General features: G+C 42.6%; 1 protein-coding gene across 8 annotated transcripts in view; it reads left to right on the top strand.

Annotated features, from left to right (window-relative positions):
* The window catches only part of SEMA6A (semaphorin 6A), a 143,071-nt gene that overhangs the window by 70,395 nt on the left and 49,645 nt on the right, over positions 1-23,031 (top strand). For all 8 annotated transcript variants that reach the window (XM_073344771.1, XM_073344767.1, XM_073344768.1 and 5 more), the window contains exons 4-12: positions 324-384; positions 3,574-3,636; positions 4,473-4,574; positions 8,426-8,516; positions 11,619-11,738; positions 12,900-12,988; positions 13,859-14,076; positions 18,387-18,518; positions 21,933-22,088. In XM_073344771.1, coding sequence (XP_073200872.1) covers positions 324-384; positions 3,574-3,636; positions 4,473-4,574; positions 8,426-8,516; positions 11,619-11,738; positions 12,900-12,988; positions 13,859-14,076; positions 18,387-18,518; positions 21,933-22,088 — 1,032 coding nt within the window. The remainder of the gene's footprint in view (positions 1-323; positions 385-3,573; positions 3,637-4,472; positions 4,575-8,425; positions 8,517-11,618; positions 11,739-12,899; positions 12,989-13,858; positions 14,077-18,386; positions 18,519-21,932; positions 22,089-23,031) is intronic.

The raw sequence follows: 23,031 nt of genomic DNA, 5'->3' as shown, positions 1-23,031 counted from the left end.
TTGCCTAAATAGGATTGCAGCTGATATAAAGATGCACAAAAACATCTGCCCACCAGCCCCTAGAGGATGTGGAACTAGCCCCCTTTCTTAAAGCTCATTCATACAAATAAGCTGTTACTGGAAAGAAACTTGAGTTAGTTTTTAGAATTTCTCTTCTTTCTTATTGAAAAGCAAAGCAGTTTATGTACAGTGGTGCATTCTCAGTAGAAGCAGACCAAGCAATCAGTAGTGTTCTCTTGTATAGTGTCTGTTCTTTTTTTTTTATTATATAAAATAAACTGACTAGTGCTTTTGACTTTGCATTGATTTACCTTTGTTTACAGGGACCATATTTATACTGTTGATATGGACACATCACATACAGAAGAAATTTATTTTAGCAAAGTAAGTTGCTTTTTATCATCTTGAAACTAAAGAAACTAGGAAGAACAGAGAATAAATAGGAAATGGGCATTGTTTCAAACAGCTTTCCAGCATTGCTGTAAAAATTGTACTAATCAAGTAAGGTAGAATTGCTAGTCATATATAGGGAAAGCTGGAATAGCAGTCATGACCTCTGTGAATTTCTTATGAGCGATTTAGCTAGCTTGATAAGCAGCTAGTACCGAAATATACTGAGCTCCCTGGAATCCATCAAACATCTATTCATTGATATTATGTAGCTTTTTATAATTGCTATACTATACCAATTAAGAATACTAAAACTCTCATCATAAAAGGAAAAGTCTACTTATATATTTTCATATACATAATTTTTAGTCAGTCAAGCAAGTATGCAGTAAATAAAATCTTATTATAACATCATGCTATAAAGTGTTGTAAGAAAAACCACATTACATTTATGGGAAATTATATCCAAAAAGGGAATAGTTTTTCTTGCATTGATCTCCTCTGTATTGTGTGAATGTTTCTAGACATGACCTCCCACCAGTTTCGTCATACTGATTGGCACATGGCATACCCTATATGCAATATATAGTATTCATAGTTCACCGGGGTGAATTTCACCCCAGGAAAGGAAAAATGGGCATGTTAAATCCATGAATGATGCCATACATGAGCTTATGACATGATACTCATACTAAAATGAGGTCACAGAGCAGCAAAGGAAAGAAAAACTAGCGTTACATCCATGGGCAGTAGATGAACCACGGGCTCGGGATGTTAGCCCCTGATCCGGCCCACCCCTTCTGCCTGAGGCCCCACCTCTCCCCCCCTCCTTCCCCTGCTGAAGCCCAGAGCTCCTGCCAGCGGCCACCAGCCTCCCCTACCAAGCCCGAGCCGCCTGAGTGCCTCCAGCCTTGGGCTGGGCTGGGGCCAAGAGGGAAGGGCAAGAAGGAGGGAACCTCAGGGTGGAGCATGGGCAAGGCCACGTGGGGCTGTTTCAGGAAGCACAGCCTTCCCCAGCCATTATACCCGCTGCTCATGCTTACATCCATGAAAAATGTTTTAGCGAAGGACTGTTTAATAAATGAGCACTAACTCAATTCATTAAATGGAGTTGTTGGCTCGAAGCCATTATTATTGTTATAAGGGTGTTAGTATTTTAAGCTAGGGACTTTTTAATGACATTTTACTATAATTATTCAAATCTAATACACTCAGTCCAAGGCCTAACTCGGGGCGAGCAAACTTTTTGGCCTGAGGGCCGCATCGGGTTTCTGAAATTGTATGGAGGGCCGGTTAGGGGAGGCTGTGCCTCCCCAAACAGCCAGACGTCACCTGGCCCCCACCCCGTATCCGACTCCCCCCCCCCGCTTCTTGCCCCCTGACGCCCCTCCCCAGACTTCTGCACCATCCAATGCCCCCTGTTCCCTGGCAGCCCCCTGGGGACCCCTGCCCCATCCACCCCCCCACTCTTGGTCCCTGGACCCCCCCTGCCGCCCCATCCAGCCCCCACCTCTCCTTCCTGAATGCCCCCCCCGGGATCCCTGACCCATCCAACCACCCCTTCTCCCTGACTGCCCCCGGACCCTCTGCCCCTAACTGCCCCCCGACCCTAACTTCCCCCCCCGCCCCATGCGACCCCCCTCCTTCCTGACTGTCCCCCTCCCGCGGGACCCCTGCCCCATCCACCCCCCTGGCTCCCTGTCCCCTGACTTCCCCCAGAACCCTCACCCCTGACTGCCCCCCGCCACCCCATCCAACCCCTCCTCTCCTTCCTGACTGCCCCCCTTGAACCTCTGCCCCCATTCAACCCCTCTGTTCCCCACCCTCTGACCACCCTGACCCCTATCCACACCCCTAGCCCCTGACCATCCCCCTCATGAACTCCCCTGCTCCCTACCCCCTTACTGTGCTGCCTGGAACACCGGTGGCTGGCAGCGCGGCTGCACCAGGACAGGCAGCCACACCGTGCAGCACAGAGCACCGGGTCAGGCTGGGCTCTGCAGCCACGCTGCCCAGAGCATTGCGCTGGCGGCGTGGCAAGGTAAGCCTGCGGGGGAGGGGGAACAGCAGGGGAGGGCCGGGGACTAGCCTCCCTTGCCAGGAGCTCAGGGGCCGGGCAGGACGGTCCCACGGGCTGGATGTGGCCCACGGGCCATAGTTTGCCCACCTCTGGTCTAACTGGTGGCCGTATGTGGGGTCGGGAAGAAATTTTCCCCCAGGTCAGCTTGTCCATGATCTTTGGGTTTTTTTGTCTTCCTCTGCAGTGTAAGGTGTGGGTCACCTGCAGAGATCACCCAGGTGTATCACACTTAATTCCCTGCCCTGGCATGGGGCCTAAGGCATTGGTGCACCTCCCATGCCCCCCATTCTCTGCCTCTGGCACATAATAGTCTAGTCTCCTGTGGGCAGTAATACTTTGCTTTAATTTCAGTTGTTGGGTTAGTGTGCAGGTGCTGGGTGGTATTGGTGGCCTGTGATATACAGGTAGTCAGATTAAATGATTTGGTGGTCCCTTCTGGCCTTAAACTCTATGACTCTATAACTCAGCTGCTTGGAAAGTTTAACATTTGCTAACTTCATAACGTGGTGTATCTAGATTCCCATTCATAGAGGAACGAAAATCCAATGTGGGATTTACCTATAACCATTCCAGGGAAACAATGTTAGAAAATAAAACCTTTAGTGCTTTGATAGCTAGAGGATCTCTGAATTTATTAGCTAATATGAAGTGAAAAGAATAGCCTGAATTAGATTTCTTTGCTCATCTGAACTGGACTGTGCCAATGCATATTATTTGGCTTGATAACTAATGAGTTTATAGTCCATTTGCAACAATTTGCTTTGCAAAACAACATCAAATTAAAAGAAATAATGAGAAAAGAAAAGTCTTTTCTTAAAGTGCATATATTTTAAAAAGTTGGCAGATTGCTAAATTCACATTTTTGCAGGCTTTAGAAGGTGAGATGGGTTTTTTGTTTAATGAATAGATAGCAACAGAAAATTAAGTGAATGTTCCACATCACTGATCTTTCATTGTTCTGGTGAATTAATCATGGAGAAAGGGTGCCGAAAGTTTTCAATAAATATATGTTCAGCAGCTAGTCTCCCCTAGGGAACTCTTACTTCTGAAATCAAATGCAACAACCTCTGGGCACTAATTGATTTCTTTCTTGATCCTTGCAGAAACTGACATGGAAATCTAGACAGGCTGATGTAGACACATGCAGAATGAAGGGAAAACATAAGGTAGGCAATTTTCATTTCTCCTGCAGCTGCCACTTTAGTTTAGTTTCTTAACTATTATCTCAGACTGCTCTCTGTGATGTGGAATGGATCATGCCATTCACTTCTTTGCTAGTAATTGCTTTTTCCATCAACTTACTGAAGTCTTTAATTTGCAAAAATAGTTTGCTTTTAATGTGATGAAACATTACGACAGCAGCTGCAGTAACATCATGAAATACTTAGAAGCAGTGGGAATTATGGACACAGTGCTAGGTGTACTGACATTGCTTAATGCGGCCTCCTATAGCTAAACACTGTTGTCCATTCTCCACTGGGAGTTAACTGAAGAGCTCATAAAAAGCCATAATACAAAGTGTGTGTTTGTAGATGCAGAAGAACTGATCCTGATCTCACCCCAATTTTACACTAGTGCAAACACTGACTAACATTAGTCAGCTCACAATCAGGCCCAGAGTTTCTGGACCTGATTTCCATCAGTTTTACTTTAGTGCACTGCACTGAATTAATTAATGTTACTGTTGTCTTACAGCAATATATCGGAAAGGTCCTCAGTCTTGATTAAAGCAACAAAATTCAAACAAAATTCATGAACAATAATGAAATCTGAACTGTAAATAAAATGTCCTCAGTTCCTAGCAACTATGATGAAACAAATAGAATGAAAAGTCATTGTCTTGTTCACTATCAGTCAAAAAATTGTGAAACTAAAGCCCAGAATGTCACAGTGGCTACTAGCCAGCTTCATTTTAGCCCTGACAATGAAAGATCATGGCACAAGAATAAAGCCAAACATTTGTAATATATTGGGTAAAATACTTTTTATTATTTTTCTTCAGGATGAGTGTCATAATTTTATTAAAGTCCTCCTGAAACGAAATGATGATACCTTATTTATCTGTGGAACAAATGCCTTCAACCCTTCTTGCAGGAATTATAAGGTAGGTGTTGTGTTTAGGAGATTGCAGCTGTGCTCTGAGAAATTTAGCAATTTATTTTGACTGTGTAGTTGGCAGCACAAAATGTATCATTCAGCATTACAGAGTTTATCTTCACTTGTTTGACTTCTTCAGCATTTTACATGTGGAATCTTGATTGGGTTTCTATGATTTGCCTGGATTGACATAGACACCTCTTTGCAACCCCTACACGTAAAAGTATATTGCTACTTGAGCTTATCCTTCACAGTTGTCTTGAACAATAACTTACAGCTCACTGAAAAAATATGGGCTAGTCCCTTGAACTTTCTTAAGTAAAAAGTTTACTATGCATCTCAAAGTACAGGCCTGATGCTGAGGATTTCTTATCCATAAAACATTTTGAATCTGTCTGTTGTGTTGTGCCCAATCCCAAAGATACTTGCCTAGACACTTACAGGCTTAGTATAGTGGAAACTGCATTTTTTGCTGTACTGGTATTTGGGGACCCAATTAGTAGGGAACCTGTGCAGGATTCTACACGCTCCTTCATTCTGTGAAAGTGATTTCAGTAGCAGACTGCTACAGGGAAATGCAGAGGGGGAAAAGAAATGGGGCATTTACAAGGTCAAAACATCATATAGAGATTAGGAGCAGGCTGCACTAAATAGCTACCCATCAGCCCTGCTAATAAAACACATGTTGGAGCTGAAGATTCCTTCCCTCAGCCCAATTCTGTGCCAGTGTTTCTGCATGCATGCAAAGCCATTTATTCAACCTTTGTCCACTGTCTGAGGAGTAGGGTTATAGGCCCTGATCCAGACCCTACTGAAATCAATAGGAGTTTTTCCAGTTTCTTTAATGGGAGTTAGATCAGGGCCTTAGTATTCAGCCTAAGAGCAGTGCACTCTTTTAGAATCTGCCTTTGTCACAAGGTGCATTTCTAACCTTTCTTTGGAGAGGAAGAGGATTCAGTTACTACTGATAAAAAGCCTACTCTTGCTCATTTAGTTGTCAATGGCAAACCTCCCATTACTTCAAGGTACAGGATCAGGTCCAGAATTATTGTAAGAAGTGTCCTGAAAACAAACTGAAGATCTCAACTGTCAGGAAAGCAACTACAGCAGTGATACACAATATTACCCTACTTCTCACCATCCTTCCTCTGCCATGCTGGTTTAGCACCTTCAGTGGCTTTAGCCTGGAAGGTACATCAACACATGGTGCAGAGCAACAGCACAGTCTTCTCTATAGCTCTGTGAAAGAAATTTCTCCTTCAGAGACAAGCTCATTTCCAGTTAATTATATAGTGCAGCTACCTGATATAAGGAGTACTGAAATTAGAACAATGGGTCTAGTAAAAAAAAAGTCTCTTTTTTCCCCTTCCCTTATCCCTAACCTCCCATCCACATCATATAGCCAGGTTTCCTGTTTCCAGTCCTGAGTTTAGTTTTCTGTTTGTCATTGCTTAGCGCTCAGTACAATTAATGTTTCTAACAAATTCTTAGGAGTCCCTTTGCTGGAAAGCTATATTTTAATACAGATTTTCTTGGCATCCTAATGTGAGGATCCTTTCTGCAGATGTTTCATTCCCCATGATATATGGGCCATGCTGATTCCCTCAGCTGTTGCTATGCTCTGAGAGCCTGCATGGTGATGTCTCTTGGGGCCTATAGAAGGTCACTCTGACACCTGCACTGACTTTCCCTGACTGTATTTCAGGGATTACAGATGGCACCAGGGCACTTGAGACATGCAAAGTGGAAGATAAGGCCATCCCACAGCACTGTAAAGTGAAAATACAGATGACCCTGGAATGTTGTGCTCCTTGCAGAGGGAAGGAGCTCTGGAGCATAGCTCATTTCCTTTCACCATTACTTTAAATGCTTTCCCATCCTAGAGTAAACACAACTGATTCCCTTCAGAAGGTCTTAACAGAAAAGATACATGACAGAAAACAAATGATGACAAATCATCCACTGAATGAGTTAGGTTTCATAACATATGAGCTTAAAGTTGATTGGGGTAGCCTGATGGTGCTAGATGGATTATTTTTCATGGTCTATGATTCAGAACTCTGCATTTGATTTATACAGTATGTACTGTTGAAGTGATTTAAACATGTTAGAAGGATTTTACCCCTACATACAAGTTATTGATATAACCTGATCCTTTTTAATGGTTAATAATAATTGTATTGATTGCCAATTAATACTAATGAATGCGCTGGCGGGGGGAGGTAATAGTGTTCACGTCCCAGAATCAGGCTCCACAGAATTAAAACTGACAAGTTCAATATCTTGTAGGGAACCTCAGGGTGAATGGCAAAGACACACACTGAGGATAAAGCAAAGCCTTAGCTAGCTTTATTAAAACAATCAGTAAAGACAAAAAAGCTCCAAACCACATAAACAAATAGCTGTAATACAGTATTAGGGATATCTTTGGTGTCATTTCCTACATATGCTCACATTCTTTACTCAACCCTTCCTTGGGGTTCTGGGGGTGAGAGACAAAGGACTAGCCCTGTCCTTGGCATGCCAATTGAGTCTGATGGTCCAGAACCTCAACACCCAAAGGTCAGTGGTAGATAACAATGAAGAGCTAAAGGATGGAAATCTAGCCCCCACTACATGGTGGCTTAGCCTGTTATAGGACCTGGGTACGACACAGATATTTACTCTGATGCTCAGCCTTCCATGTCCAAATCCTCATCCTCATAATACTGGGGTGCATTTATCCTATAGGTTAACATATTAATGCCATTTACCTCTTTATCATATACATCACCTGTTGCTCAAGCAAGTTGTTGGTTAGACATCTGCCAACAATTGTATCCTAAAATATCCAGGTCCAGTATCAGTTCAGTGTTCCTGCAGTTGCCTGGTATTATGTACCAACTCCCTCTCTTGAGCAAGCTATTCCCCAGAATCTAGGGTAACTATCAGGCCATTTTATGTATGCTAAGGGTCATAGGCCTATTTTACTTATTCTAACTTACTTATGCCAATGTCTTACAGAATACAGGCCTGTAGGTTCCTTGCATTACTGAAAAGTAAAATAAAAGGCTAAGCTAGCTCTGTGGGCTACACTGCTGAGTAATCTTACCAGCTGTAATATATGAGTCTTAAACATGTGGGATCTGCACCTTTCCCTGTAGTTTACTAAAACCCCTTGAACTTCTGCATAAGGTTGAACTGGTTATTTGTATAATTACCTGTACCTGGTGGTGAATTAATTTCCCAGGGGTTACACTTAAGCCTAAGATTTTAGAACTACCACACAGATTAATTCTTGCTTGATGGTAAGAGGGTTGCTATATGACACAGGCTCAATGTATGCAGGAACACCTGGAGAGTGGTCCTTCCAACATGCAAATCAGAAAAGAGAATAGCACAGTTTTGACTACCCCAGATTGTGCACCAGTTTAAGAAGGGGAAAAATGCACACATACAAAATTACCTTCTGCTTTTCTTCTCACTTGTATGGGTTGCAGCCTATTGCTCTGGATAATAGCACTTCTGTTGCATCATTTTGAGGATAACATTTGAATATTTTCCAGAACCACAGACCACATAGCCCATTACAGTTCAACAGGAAACACATGTACAGAGAAATTATCAGCTGAAGACTTTTGTAAAATGTAGTGGGGATAAGAACGAGAAGCTTTAAAGGATGTCTGACTTACTGGATACTCTTTCATAGATTGATTTTATGTAATGCTATAATGTTGCACTGTTCTTAACTCACAGCCCGAACCACTGCTATAAAAAGGAACTTCTTCCCTGCCCTGAAATGTATAGTGTCATAGGTTTTGTCCTGGGTAATAAGTTTCATTTTTTATTCTGAAGAGATTCCATTGTTTTTTTTTTCAGATGGAGACGCTGGAGTTCCTAGGAGATGAGTTCAGTGGCATGGCCAGGTGCCCTTATGATGCAAAACATGCCAATGTTGCACTGTTCGCAGGTAAATAAGGAAAAGTGAAATAACGCATTCCTTCCCTTTTTCCAGGTCCTGCTTGCCTCCCACACAAAATGACACTTTTAGAATGTGAGAGACAAGATGGGTGAGGTAATATCTTTTATTGGACAAACCTCTATTAGTGAGAGAGACAATCTTTCGAGCTTACACAGAGCTCTTCTTCAGGTCTCATTTAAAATGTGGCACAGTAAGTGAATAATGACTTCAAATAGGGGCCACACAGAATCATTAGTGCAGAAAACTTCACAAGCTGCTATATTAATGTCGGTACCGTAATCAACATTGTCTAAAGCCTCAGTTTCCTGATTCATGTTTACTGGGTTCATGGTAAAAGAAGGGAGATAATATAATGCCAGATCAGTGTGAGACAGAAATACTGACCCTATTCTGCTTCTGTGAAAGCCAAGGACAAAACTCATAATGACTTTAGAGGGAGCAGGCTATGGTCCTATATTTGGTTAAAACTAAGGTACCCTTCATAATGAAGGTCAGTTCAGAGATGTTTAAAAATATCTGTGAGTGCACTCCTCTCTGCATCAACAAGAAAAGCAGAAGTGCTGGGTTTTTGTTTTTTTTAACTAGAAACATCTTGACAGATCATTCCCAGCTGTGGCAGAGGAAGGAGAGAAATCTCGTTTTAATGATGATTTATGCTGCATGTAACAGAATACAGTTAACTATTGTTTGTCACAGTAATTTAAAAAGCGAGTGCATATTAATGGTTTTAATTTGGGCCATTCGTTATAAAATGATATTTTGGTACCTTTTATAGATTTCTAATTATATTGTTTCATTTTTGCACTTCTGTTACTTTGAATTCTGGTGACCACATCTCAGGTTTGGCTGTAACGTAGATGGTAAAGTGTGTTGGCAATCTAGGATAACATTACTGCTGTTTTTTGAGCAGGTATCTTGCTATTACATAGAAAATAATGACTAGCTATTTCTTAGAAAACATGTTAGAAATTCACTTGAGAGTGTAGAAGTTCATAAACAGATCAGCGCTATTAAGTGGAGATCATTGCTGTAACCAAAAAGACATAGTACCACCTACAGTGTCTGAACAGACATGCTGTCTTTTACAAAGGAGAGATTCTCTAGCAGGATGCAGCATGCCCTCACTCAGCATAGTATAAATTAATGGTGCCATCTAATTTAAAAGTACCAATGAATTGTTCATTACTTATAGTAAGGACAAAACTAGAGAGATTTTTCTGGATGTTGGGGAGTGACCTTCTTTTTACTGACTTCTCTTTTTTAATCCAAAATAAGTTAAATGCTTCCAGAGGAAGAGGGTTTTAAAGAAACAGCCTCCACTAATATAAGTGTATTATATAAGCAGCTGCTGTATATTAGGCACCATTCCCATGCCATAGGCATGATCACACATTCTTACAGATCACGCATTCTTACAGTACACTCATTTTAGATATGTTCCTAGGAGCAAGATACAGTGCAAGTTATCACAAATTAGTCAGTTGAATAATGAGGTTCTGTGTATCAGGACTATTACCTTTCAGTATAAGAGGTAAAGTTTGTCAAATAAATTGTTACAGAATGGATCAAGTAAATTCGCCCAGCTTTAGTAAAAGCATTCTGTGTTTGATAGGTTATAAAGTCTGATCCCCTGGGAAAAGCTTTTGTAGTAGCCACAGTTTAGGGAGCTAGCCCAGCTGACTTTGATCTGTAGGATGCTCTTATGTGTATATGACTCTTCTTGCAGCTATTGTAGTTAGTGTGTGTGAAGTGTGATTGGTCACAAGACCTACTGGGATGTGGCAGGAAGGAGAGTGATTATATTAATGTTGAGCTCTGACACCCACAGATGAAAAGTTCAGCCTTTTTATTGGTTTTACTGTCTTCTTTTAAAACACTTACTTATTTTCGCCTAAGAAAGTAGACCTATTTTTAAACAGCCAAAATCTGATAGGGGTTGCGTGGTGCAGAAGTAAGATTACTGCCCTGGTAATGAAAAGATTTGATCTGGTTTTTAAACCTTGAAGGGAAATGAAATGCTGTCTGCTGTTAGCTAAAAATAAGCAGAGGTGTAGGCCAAAAGGGTTCAGAAACCTCTGAACAAGAGGGCACCCACTTTATCATATATCCAGCATCAATAAGTTCCAACCTAATACCCATTATAGCTCCCAATGAGGTGGTTGCAGCCCATACCCACTTCATTTAGACACAACTGAGATTTGAGTTACTGGATCTGCATAATGTTCTATTGTTTGTGTTACTGTGAATTATCATGGGTGAAAGACATTTCTTATAACATAAAATAGCCCTATGGTACAATGACCAGATTTTGCAATTGCTATCAAATTAAACTTTGTCAGTGCTTTCCTTTAACTTGTGATGTTTTGCCTCACTCTCTTGTCCTTGCTGTGCCTTGTTTACAGCACATTCTTAACTTTCCTCCTCTAATGCTCTTTAAGAGGTAAAGGTGCCTAAGCATAGATTAGATATCCAAAAGGATAGGGAACCTTCATCAGTCTCTTCACAGTTATATATTTGCTTTGCCATCCCAAACACTGATGATTTTTGTACTAGAGCTCTTAAAGGAGGGGAGCTTTTTGCACATTAAAGACCAAAAAGGAAGAAATACTAAGTGTCAATTAGCTAACACAACAAAATCAAGGAACAATGCTCTCCAGAAGTACATAGTTTGACAAACTTGTTTAAAAGCCAGCAGTTCTATTGGTCTCCCTCATATCCATTTATTTTGCTGGGTTCTGTGGATAACAACCCCATCTTTTCCAGCCATTGTTCCAGTGACATTAGATTACCTGTGGTGTTGTGGTAGTGGTGTCCACAATGAAGCCGGGCATTCTAGTCCCAATTTATCTAATATAGTAAAACAGAGGACATTTTCTAGGAATGCCCTTTTTCCAGTGCATCTGTCTGAAATTGCCATTTCATTTTTAAAATGAGGAACATTTCAGTTTGCCTGTGACTCCAGTTACCCGCTCAGAATTTTCATTCCAAAGAGATTGAGATGATTTCATTTGTCCCATCTCATTTGATTGATGAAGGAAAATAATTACATTATTTCTCCTCCCTCCCATTTTTTCTTTCCCACTCCCCAAGAGGGAAAGCTGTATTCTGCCACAGTGACTGACTTCCTTGCAATTGACGCAGTCATTTACCGGAGCCTTGGAGACAGCCCAACCCTGCGGACAGTCAAACATGACTCAAAATGGTTAAAAGGTGAGTACACAAACGAAAAAAAAGGGAGCTGCATCTCTGATGAGAGTCTTGGATTGCTAAGAGACCTCGCTGCAGTTTCATTTCAGCAATGCTTTCTGTCAGAGAGAAGAAACTAAATTACATCTTTTACCTACACTAATTTACTTACCTTCCTTCCCCTTCTTCCCTCCCCTCCTCCTTCCCACTCCCCGTTACTGGATGCTGAAAGAAACTTCAAGTACCACCACAGTCAAATACATTACATCCAACTTTCCAAGCCTGAATCTTTCTATTGTGTAAAAAAGATGTAATTTTCAGGATTGGGATAGGAGACAAATGTTCTTGGGCTGTGCCTGAAACAACTCCTTTCCTAGGAGTGTGGTAGGTAACAATCAGGGTTTTATGTGATACAGAGAATTTGTTCTGCAACATTATGATTCATCAATATAAATAAAATTCTGGGGATATTACACAAAGCCTTCAATTTGTAGTTTGTAGGTGCTGTATTGCTTTGCTGCTGAATTAGGCAATTTCTAAATACCTGCGTTGTTAAGAAAGTTACTGCTTACCCTCATAAATGCATCATGAATGGCAGTGAGACAGTGAGCCAAGCTCAGGTATAAGGGCTTGGCTTGTATGCAAAAATGCTGAAACATAATGGGGTTGAGGGAAGAAACCATTAGCCCAGTGTGTGTGTGTGTGTTAATACCAGGTACCCATGGAGCTAGTCTATATATGCTACTGTCATCGCTAAGTCTAGGGAACAGCAAATTGCATGGTTTGCTATTCTCTCCATGCGTGAGGTTTTGGCCATAAGGATCTACCCTTGTACCAGCTACCAATGCCCATATTTGAAAGTGTCACTATCTTCACCTTTCCTAATTCTCCTGCAGAAATCCACAGTGGGGATCATTTCAGTGGCATGCATGCAAGTGTGTAATTTCCTTGCATTGGTTCTCCACAGCGTTGCCTTCAGCCACTGCAGCCATCCAACATGCATTGTTTCCCATCTGATAAGCCATGGTCTGGGTGAAAGGGCTGAAAATTAAGCTCCGCCCTCCCCTCCAAAAAAATTTGTCTCTTTGGGTATGCAATGATATGTTTTGCTCTTATCTGGCCCTTTGATTCATTTTTATTTTATATATGGTGTACACATAGACAGAATGTGTTGTCTGTTTACAGAGCCATACTTTGTCCAGGCAGTAGATTATGGTGACTACATCTACTTCTTCTTTCGGGAAATAGCAGTGGAGTACAACAGTATGGGAAAGGTAAGAGAATTGCCTTGGATTCTTTTGTAATATTCAGAAAAAACTGCTCTCGGACCAGTGCTATTAGGAATGACCTTGAAATGAGAACCATAAATCACAATGACAAGGTCATTGTTTTGAGAGGATCCTGCTGCTCGAGCCAAAAGGTTGGTTGCAGTGAAACATTGCACTGTCTGGATAGACAACGTGATGGTGGCAATATATACTGGAAGCTCTTTTATTTTCCTAACTCTGCAAAGTAAATGACAAATTCATTGTATCAGGTAATAGTTAAAATTTTTACTTGAAAGAGGCAGCTGTACTTAGGAGATGAGAGTCAGGAGCACAAAGTAAACAAGGCAGGAATTTTGTTCTTTGCCTTATTGTAAAGAACAATTGAACACTTTCTGATTAACATTTTTTGATATTTCCACAATAGACTTCCTACTAAGCAGATAGAAAAGCTGACCAGGGTCACAAAGGTGCAGGGTATGAATACAAGCCCAGCGAGGTTTGCATAGTTTTGAATACTGAAGATACAAAACCCAGAGGCTGGCAGCGTGGGTTGCAGGGATTGTGCATATAAAGTGCTTTTGTTTGGGGAAATAGAAAGCTAAGCAGTCTGTATGGAAATGAGGTTATATGTGCTGAGAACTGATCTCCTGGAGGATTTATGGCTGGGTATTAAATGCCACAGCCTTATCTTTTATAGCACACTCTTCCAAAGCTGAATTTTCCTCTGTTTGTTATTTATCACAGATTATGGAAACATGGGATTAAATTAAGCACCTCGCTGTGTCATTTTTATTATTTTTTTAAGGCAGACTTCCAATAAAGTTTCTCTGATCAAAGAAATATTTCATTTTCTCTATTTTCTTTCCTTTGCTGCAGGTAGTTTTCCCAAGAGTGGCTCAGGTTTGCAAGAATGACATGGGAGGATCTCAGAGAGTTCTGGAAAAACAGTGGACTTCCTTTCTCAAGGCTCGCCTGAACTGCTCAGTTCCTGGCGATTCACACTTCTACTTTAACATACTGCAGGCAGTTACGGATGTTATCCATATCAATGGCCATAATATTGTCTTGGCAACCTTCTCCACCCCTTATAACAGGTAACCCCAATGCAGCAGTCTTTTGGCTTGTGCTTAATATGTACCATGTGTTTTGCCTTTTCATTGCAGTTTCTACTTACACTTTAAAACTACAAGAAGCAGTAGCTATTAAAATATAATTTTTATTTAGCATGCACATATGGGCACTCATTTTTCCAATTTTAAATACATTAGTACTGTTTATTACATTATATGATGCTTGAGATAAGTTTTAAATCATGTGCTACATGGGCACATACATTAAGCTCATTGTCCTTTATGCTGGAATAATTTTACATAGGGGACAGGAAACTCTGCAATGTCCAACTAGCAGAGTTTCCTACTCGTTCTTCTATTGGCAGAGTGTGGTTTGCCCCTCCCAGATCCCTAGAAGAAGCCCTGGGTTCTTCAAGATCCATATAGATGTCCCTTGCCTCCACCCTGCCACCATACCCCACCAACTCCTGCTAGCCCCTGGCAGTCTGTCTTCTGGAACAGCTGTTCTCTTAAGGTCTCCACCTGGCCATCCATACACTCACAGAAAAGGGCTCCAAAGTGTGGACAGGATAGTAGTGGAAGTTAACAGAGCCTCATCTTGTGTTAATTGCTGTAGCTCTCACCATGAGTTTGTAGGGGAGAAACTGGAAAACTCCAGATCCAGCTTGCCACCTTCCTGTCCCTTCTAAGCCAATGGAGCTGTAACCACATGATGCTCCGTTAAAGGGGATTCTGAGAGGAAAGCATCGGGCATGCCAAGTGAGAGGAACTCTCCCATTTCATGGGTGCAGGATCGCCTCTGTGCATAGACATGTCTTCCTGTGTGTTTGTACAGAACCTAGCACAATAGAGGCCTGTGCTTGGTAATGGCACTGTCACAACACAAACAATAAATAATAACGGGACCGTTGTTCTAACACCTGCATTTTATAGCTCAGCATATAAAGGCTTTCCATGGCATCTGTTTAGAATTTGCTACCAGCGTATATTATAACATGCTGCTCGGTGAGTTATTAAAACATGTAACTGCATCTAATTACTGAGGTCTCAGGAAAAGTTAAAAAATGTTCTAATTAAAGAAAAATTCCTGCAGGGCCCCAGAGGATCTGTTTCTTTTTCCCTGTTCTATATGACAGGAGACACTGGGGCTGCAACATTAACTTTATTGCTGGAGTTTATCTGCTCTTGCCGTACATTTCCCACCTAGAGTAAAAGGGTGACCCCTCTTAGGTCAATGACAAAACTCCCACTGATTTCAAATGGGAGCAAGATCAGGCCTCCAGTGTATAATTACTACTTCTGACAACAAAATTAGAGTAGCTGCTGTGGAATGACATGACTTCAAATAAAAACTAAGCAACAGAAGCAGGTGATTTTGTTTCCATGCAAATCAACTAAATAAAATAATAATAAAAAATCAAAAGCGTGCACCAGTAAGTGGGCTGTATCATCAGAATTGTCTCTAAACTGAAAGTTTTCCAGTGTTTTCCATGTTGTGCTGTTAGTAATCATTAAGGTATCTACTACTGCAACCGTCAGCCCTGAAACTCACTTCCTCGCAGCCGAAGAACAGAGCCCTGCCACCCTGCAGAGCAGACGCCCCTAGCCCAGGGGTAGGCAAACTTTTTGGCCCGAGGGCCACATCGGGGTTGTGAAACTGTATGGAAGGTCAGGTTGTGCCTCCCCAAACACCCTGGCCCCCACCCCCTTTCGACCCCCTTGCACTTCCCGACCCCGACTGCCCCCCTCAGAACCTCAGAACCATCCAACCCCTGCTCCTCCTTGTCCCCTGACTGCCCCCTCCCGAGACCCCCACCAACTGCCCCCCAGGACTCCACCCCCATCCAACCCCCCTTGCTCCCTGCCTCCTGACTGCCCCAACCCTATCCACCCCCTAACAGGCCCCCGGGACTCCCACGCCTCTCCAACCCCCCCACCCATTCCCTGTCCCATGACCGCCCTGCCCCATCCCCTGACCCATCCAACCCCTCCTGCTCCTTGTTCCCTGACTGCCCCCTCCCAGGACCCCCCGCCCCTAATCAACCCCCCCTGCTCCCTATCCCCTGACTGCCCCCTGGGACCCCCTGCCCCTTATCCAACCCTCCCCGCCCCCTTACCATGTCGCTCAGAGCAGCAGGAGCTCACAACCCCACCTCCTGGCCGGAGCCAGCCACACCGCTGCACAGAAGCTGTTGGGGAGGGGAGGGGCCGGGGGGCTAGCCTCCCCAGCCAGGAGCTCCAGGGCCAGGCAGGACGGTCCCGCGGGCTGGATGTGGCCCACAGGCCGTAGTTTGTCCACCTCTGCCCTAGCCCCACTACCCTGCTGCAGGGCAAAAGCCCTGAAACTCCCGTTCCCCACCAGCCCCGCAGCTGAAGGCCAGAGTCCAAAGCCCCTCCCCTCCACTGGGCCCTGGAGATTTTATAGCATGTTGGGGAGGTTTGGTGGGCTCTGGGAAATAATCTATGAGAATATAATACTTGGAAACCATCATATAATATGTGAAGTATTATTCCTGTGGGCAAAGTCTTTTTTGCAGGGGATGGGAGGATGTACATTGCAGCTGGAAACACTGCAACATCAGGTCGATGCATGGAGTGGCTAAAGCTAATTTCGTATCCAGTGAGCAGGGCCTTGTAAAATATCTTTGTTCACAGGAACTAGAAGGGGCTAGTAGGAAGGGAGTCCTCACTCCCTGCGAGAAGTAGGGAATGGGTCTGGGTCCAGCTGTTACTGGGTCATGGGGAATATTGGATATGGCTTGCTATTCCCCCACTGTGCTAGTAGGTGGCTAAGTGGATGCACCTGCTGCGATCCTCAATAGCCAGACCTTTGGCCTGCCCATATCCGCCTCCACAGGGATCTCTTCAGTATGCCGGGAGTGTGGAGTTGAACTCTGCCGGTGCTTTTGTTCTCCATACCAAACCTCCCACTGTTAAATTGCTTTTGGCCCTTCATTAGGGGCTTAATCCTTTAAAGTGCTGAATTCCTCCATCTCCAATGGGACTTCACTGGGACTTGAAGATGCTCAGCACATGCAGGAATTGCTCTTCATCTTTCAGGATTGAGCCCTAGATACTTAGGACACCCTCAGTTAGACTCTCAGGACCAAATTCACCCTGGTGTAGCTACATCAAAGCTACAACAAGATGAACTTGGCTCTCTCTCTCTTTAAAACATTTCAGACCGTAGACTCACATTAGCAACCTTTCACTAGATCTCCTTCCAGGAGACAGCCCACCCTTTGGAGAGCTAACCACCTACCTCCCTTTGTTTCAAACAGGGCTAGTGAGGTTTCCCTGTTTCTGTTTCATTTGCTTGCCCTCTGGATGTTGCATTTTGAAATTAAAATGACAAACTCTCATTAATATTTATAAAACTATTTTATAATAATTTACGTTCCCTTCTAAGTCTTGTTGTATCCCTCCCATAGTTTTGTTCCCACTTTCAAAGGCCAAAGTCCACTAGCCAAAAGCCTGATTACAAATCTTGGCCAGCTGGTGCTCTGATCAAAATCAAGCAGCGGAAGTCAGACACAAATGCAAGAGTTCATGTGTAAACAATAAAGGTAGATAAATGAATAATTCATAACTTAAAGTCACGGACCAAGGGAAACCTCTAAGCCCTTCCAATAGTGTTTATATAAGAATGTAATTATATTTAGACATGGTTACTATCCGGTTACATGCAAATAATCAACGTCCTAATTGAAATTTTTAGTGGCTGTAAGCAACACTGTGTTTGTTTCTGCAAACTCTTTACAGTTGATTGAGTTAACTGTGTATAGGAAGTCAGTTAGAAATGTACGGGAAAACCTGATGGAGATCTGAACCTGAAAGGCTGGTGTGATACTGTTCAACTCTTAATCTTAATGGGGTCCTTCAGCAAAGAGATGCATCAGCTCCAACTTCTGAATTATCTCTAGATTGTATTTTTGGGGCACAGCAGGGGCTGTGAGAATCAGTACTGAGAGTGTATTATGAATTACAGGAAATTGAATTTCCAAGTACTGGGCACTAAATGAATCGCCTGTTACTCTTCATATATCACCAGTGGCAAGCAGAGTTTTCCAGATTCTTTTCCCTCTGCAAGATTACTGAAATTCGTTCTTTCTTTAGGGAGTTTTGAAAAAAGTTGTGCTGACAGGGACTGACTACCCATTGGTACATTTCAAACTTTTGCATGGGGCAGCCTTTTACTGTCAATACCCGGAGGTTAGAAAGTTCAGGACTGAGTAGCCTGTGACAGGAAGACTTCTATGCAGCATGTTTTTCAGTCAAAATGTTATGCATAACTGCATAATGAGTAACAATTTCTGGGAAATGTCACGTTGCAGCATCCCTGGCTCTGCAGTCTGTGCCTATGACATGCTTGACATTGCCAATGTATTTACTGGGAGATTCAAAGAACAAAAGTCTCCAGATTCTACATGGACACCAGTTCCTGATGAGCGAGTGCCCAAACCCAGGTATGCGTTCATATGCTGTGTAGTAATGGTTTGTGTCTTCGTGTACGCAATACAATCTGTTTGACAATTTGAGCAGCAATGTGAGGTACAGATGTAATGGGAAATCCATATTTTAACTGAAATAAGAATTCAGCCTGATTCTGATCTAAGTTGTTGTGGTGTAAATCAGGAGTAGTCCATTGAAATCACCTTTAATACAGGATAAGTCAGATCAGGATCATACCCATTAGATCGAAATCAGGGGTTGCTTAAGACGGTATAAATTACACATTGTCAGGAAACGACTGGCACCAATTTGCCATTCAGTGGGTAACATAACAAATATAACTGATGTGCCAAGTAGGAGGAAATAAGGGGAAAGAAGGAAAAGGAACTAACTATAGGGAGTAAGATAAAAAAGAGGATCTGCTTTATCTAATACCACCTATTACTTGCTTCCCCTAAGTCCACTTCCTTTCCACTCCTTTTGGCGTGTTCATTGCACTCATTTTGTATGCACACTGAATACCAGTTCAGTGCAAGTTACACTACCTTGCCACCTACATCCATTTGTTGACTCACTCACACTCAGGGCCAGATTCCACTTAATGGTATACTGGTGTAAATCTGGAATAATTCCATTTATGTCAATAGAGTTATACCACTGTAACCATTAGTAGAATCTGGCTCCAAATCCATCATTTAATTTGGTCCAAAAGACTTCCATGGGGGTTGCACCCAGTTACACCAAGTCTGAATTTGGCCCATTATGTTTTAGAGACTTACTGAACCTAGCAGTTCAATTCCTTCATTAGGCCTGAGGTTATCTATCTTCAACTTTATTTGTAAGTTGTTCCCTGGACAGGAACTTTGAAATGCCCATGGAACATCATGTATATGTTATGTCTACTCTCCTGGGGACAGCCCCAGGGAACCCCTGAGCAGCGGGAGGGCCCCTGGAATCTCGGAGCAGGGATGGCTGGGGGCAGTCAGCCCCTGCGGCCAGTGCAGGGGCTAGCCACAGGCAGGCCCCCACAGCAGCGGTGTCCTGGGCGCCCCCCCCCCCCCCGAGAGCAGCAGCGCCCAGAGCCCCAGGAGCTAAGTTTTAGTCGGGTATTTATATAGTAAAAGTCGTGGCCTTTTTTTGTGTGGATTTTTTGTTTAATGACCGTGACTTGTCCATGACTTTTACTAAAAATTCCCGTGACTAAATCTTAGCCTTACTCATGCCTACAGTACTGGGTGTCACAGTTCAGGGCAACTACACCTGTATTCCTTTCTATGGCACAGCAAGGACACCCAGTCTCAGGCTTCTAGCTCCCTAGAAGTTACCGCTCTTGGGTGGAGCCAAGTATCTCCCTCTCTCCTGACCAGGGTATTTCTAGGCTGCCCAGTTCCAGGATTATACTGTGATTTTCCCAGCAAAACACAGTCCGCCTAAACAGGCCTGCTTGCGTCTCCTCTCGGAGACAGCACACAATGTAATTGCCAACAGTTATGAGTGATCACCCAGTACTTCCTATGCAGGCTTACTTTATTTGTAAGGAAAAAGCACTACAGAGAAAACGTTAAAACATAAAAGAATCTACACTCATGCTAGTAAGCTTACCATGGTTCACCCCAACCTTCGTATCTTCACCCAAGAGGTTTCCTTGAGGTTTTCTTGCAGATGTGGTCGCCCCATCTCAACAAAGATATATTGGCCTTGGAAAAGGTTCAGAAAAGGGCAACAAAAGTGACTGGGGTATGGAACAGCTTCCATATGAGGAGAGATTAATAAGACTGGGACTTTTCAGCTTGGAAAAGAGACAACTTAGGAGAGATATGATAGAGGTCTATAAAATCATGGCTAGTGTGGAAAAAGTAAATAAGGAAGTATTTACTCCTTCTCATAACACAAGAACTAGAGGTCACCAAATGTAATTAATAGGCAGCAGGTTTAAAACAAACAAAAGGAAGTATTTCTTCACACAACGCACAGTCAGTTTGTGGAACTCTTTGCCAGAAGATGTTGTAAAGGCCAAGACTATAACAGGGTTCAAAAAAGAGCTAGATAAATTCATGGAGGATAGGTCCATCAATGGCTATTAGCCAGGATGGGCAGGGATGGTGTCCTAGCCTCTGTTTGCCAGAAGCTGGGAATGAGCGACAGGGGATGGATCACTTGATGATTACCTGTTCTGTTTATTGCTTCTGAAGCACCTGGCATTAGTCCCGGTCAGAAGACAGGATGCTGGGCTAGATGGACATTTGGTCTGACCCAGTACGGCCGTTCTTATGCTTAAGTTGATTACAGTTTCAGCTCAGAACAAGCATAGTCATGAAAAGTTTAGTCAGTCCTTTATACAGAGGTCTTTGATCTGGGGTGTCCAGGAGTAGCTAATTAGGAGACAATGAGTCTTTCTCCATAGCTGCCAATGTTCTCCCAACTACCTATTAGGAAACCCACTTCACACATGTTTCAGAGTAACAGCCGTGTTAGTCTGTATTCGCAAAAAGAAAAGGAGTACTTGTGGCACCTTAGAGACTAACCAATTTACTTGAGCATAAGCTTTCGTGAGCTACAGCTCACTTCATTGGATGCAACTTCACACATATTCTCCCAAACAGTTATTTGAAGTTCCTAACATTTACATTAGTCAAGTCCCTAGAAAAGTTACATACAATCCCACAGTAACATGTAAACAGTTGCAATTGTAATACAATGGACCCAAAGATATTAAATCTACTTCGAAAAGGTTTAACTTAATTCACTGAAGTTTATCTTTATTCAGTGAGGTTTGTTCAGGATATTGCAGAATACTGTCATTCTGCCACACTGGAGTTCTCATGCTTGTCAGAAACAAAGTGTTCACACTGATGCTGGGTTCCCCCACCCCCACTGGGCTGTATTTTGAACATTTTATTTCACACTGTAAAAAACCAACTATCCCCTTGTAAATTAAATAGAGTGCACTTATTCCATGAGAAAGTGCCACAGTAATGGGGCCAGTTAAAACCGGGAGAGTGCCTTATCCATGAACAGTATCTTGCCAAATAAGTCTGTACATTTATTAGACTCCATGTGGGTGGATGGACTGCAGACTCGTGTGAAATTCTGTGGCTTACGTTGTGCAGGAGGTCAGACTAGATGATCATAATGGTCCCTTCTGACCTTAGTATCTATGAATCTATTTAAAACTTCATGATCTTCTTTTTTGGATGGCAATAAATCAAAGTATTCCTAAGATAGGCAGAACAGAGTCCTGGACTCCCACTAAGGTCTCAGCAGGCCCAAAGGAAATCTAACAGTACTTCATTTGGTGGCATTCTGAATTGTTCAACACAGAATCTTTGGCACATTCTTGCCTAGTGCCAGATGCTTAGAAAAGCAATTCACTTAGAAAATTTGCCCTCAGGCACTAAATAAGTACTTTCCCCCCTTTTTTTATTTAGGCCAGGTTGCTGTGCTGGCTCTGTGTCATTAGAAAAGTACATAACCTCCAATGAGTTCCCAGACGATACTCTAAATTTCATCAAAACACATCCTCTCATGGATGAGGCTGTTCCTTCAATTGTCAGCAGGCCCTGGTTCCTGAGGACGATGGTCAGGTAAATAACTAACTTTCCTAACCCTCTTAACATGCTGTCAGGATGTGTTAATGAACTATGCTTAGAATACTTTGAAATTCTAATAACCATTTCTGCTGTGCTGGGCATGAATCCAGCAATGAATTATGACAGTACTGAGTAGAGGCCACAGAACACCCAGAGCAGCTTTCAAGACTGGAAATGATTTCAGTCTTTTCCAACCATGCTGCACTGAAACCAGATTTCAAAGGGAATGTGGAGCAGGGAACATTGCCCTGCATATTAGCTTATGGGTCAGTATTTGAAACAGCTCTGTAGAAAACTTTGGGTAAAGTTCTACAGATAGCCAGGGGGTACATCCACAGGAAATAAAGATGCCTGTCAGGATATGTTCACAGGATACAAAGATGTCTGTCAGGATATGTGCTGGTTTGTTTCAGTGTTTGCACAAGTGTACAAACAGAAATAATCACATAACCCCCATCTGGTCTATGACAATGAGAAAAGAAATAATAATACAGAGATTTGTACAAAGACACATAAATCAACAATCCTCAGAATGTCACCACCACACATTGGGAAACACATTTTTATTCTATTCTGTAACGGTTCTAACGCTGCTTTCATCATGATAATATCTAAGCACCCTCCAGTAGCGCATTAAGCGAAGTGACTAACATCTGCCTCATGTAGTTTATTCTCTTGCGCTCATTCTCTCCCCAGGGGGAGAATTGTGTGTGCAGTGTAGTGTTTAGTTTGGGTTGCGTTTTGTTTTGGAGGAGGTTTTTTTTAATGTACAGGTTTTATGTGTTTGTGTTGGAGAAGACAAGCTCAAACAAATGCACCTAGCACTTGGAGAAGTGATGAGTTTTGTTGTGGTCTGTGAAAGTTCATTCCACAGTCTCAGACTGGCCTCAAGAAAGTTTTTCTCCCACATAGATGAGCTTTATCCTTATTGTAGAAA

The sequence above is a fragment of the Lepidochelys kempii genome, chromosome 5 (genome assembly GCF_965140265.1).
Source record: "Lepidochelys kempii isolate rLepKem1 chromosome 5, rLepKem1.hap2, whole genome shotgun sequence".
Classification (NCBI taxonomy): domain Eukaryota; kingdom Metazoa; phylum Chordata; order Testudines; family Cheloniidae; genus Lepidochelys; species Lepidochelys kempii.
The sequence above is the reverse complement of the archived record's forward strand: the minus strand, read 5'-3'. Positions and strand labels throughout refer to the sequence as shown.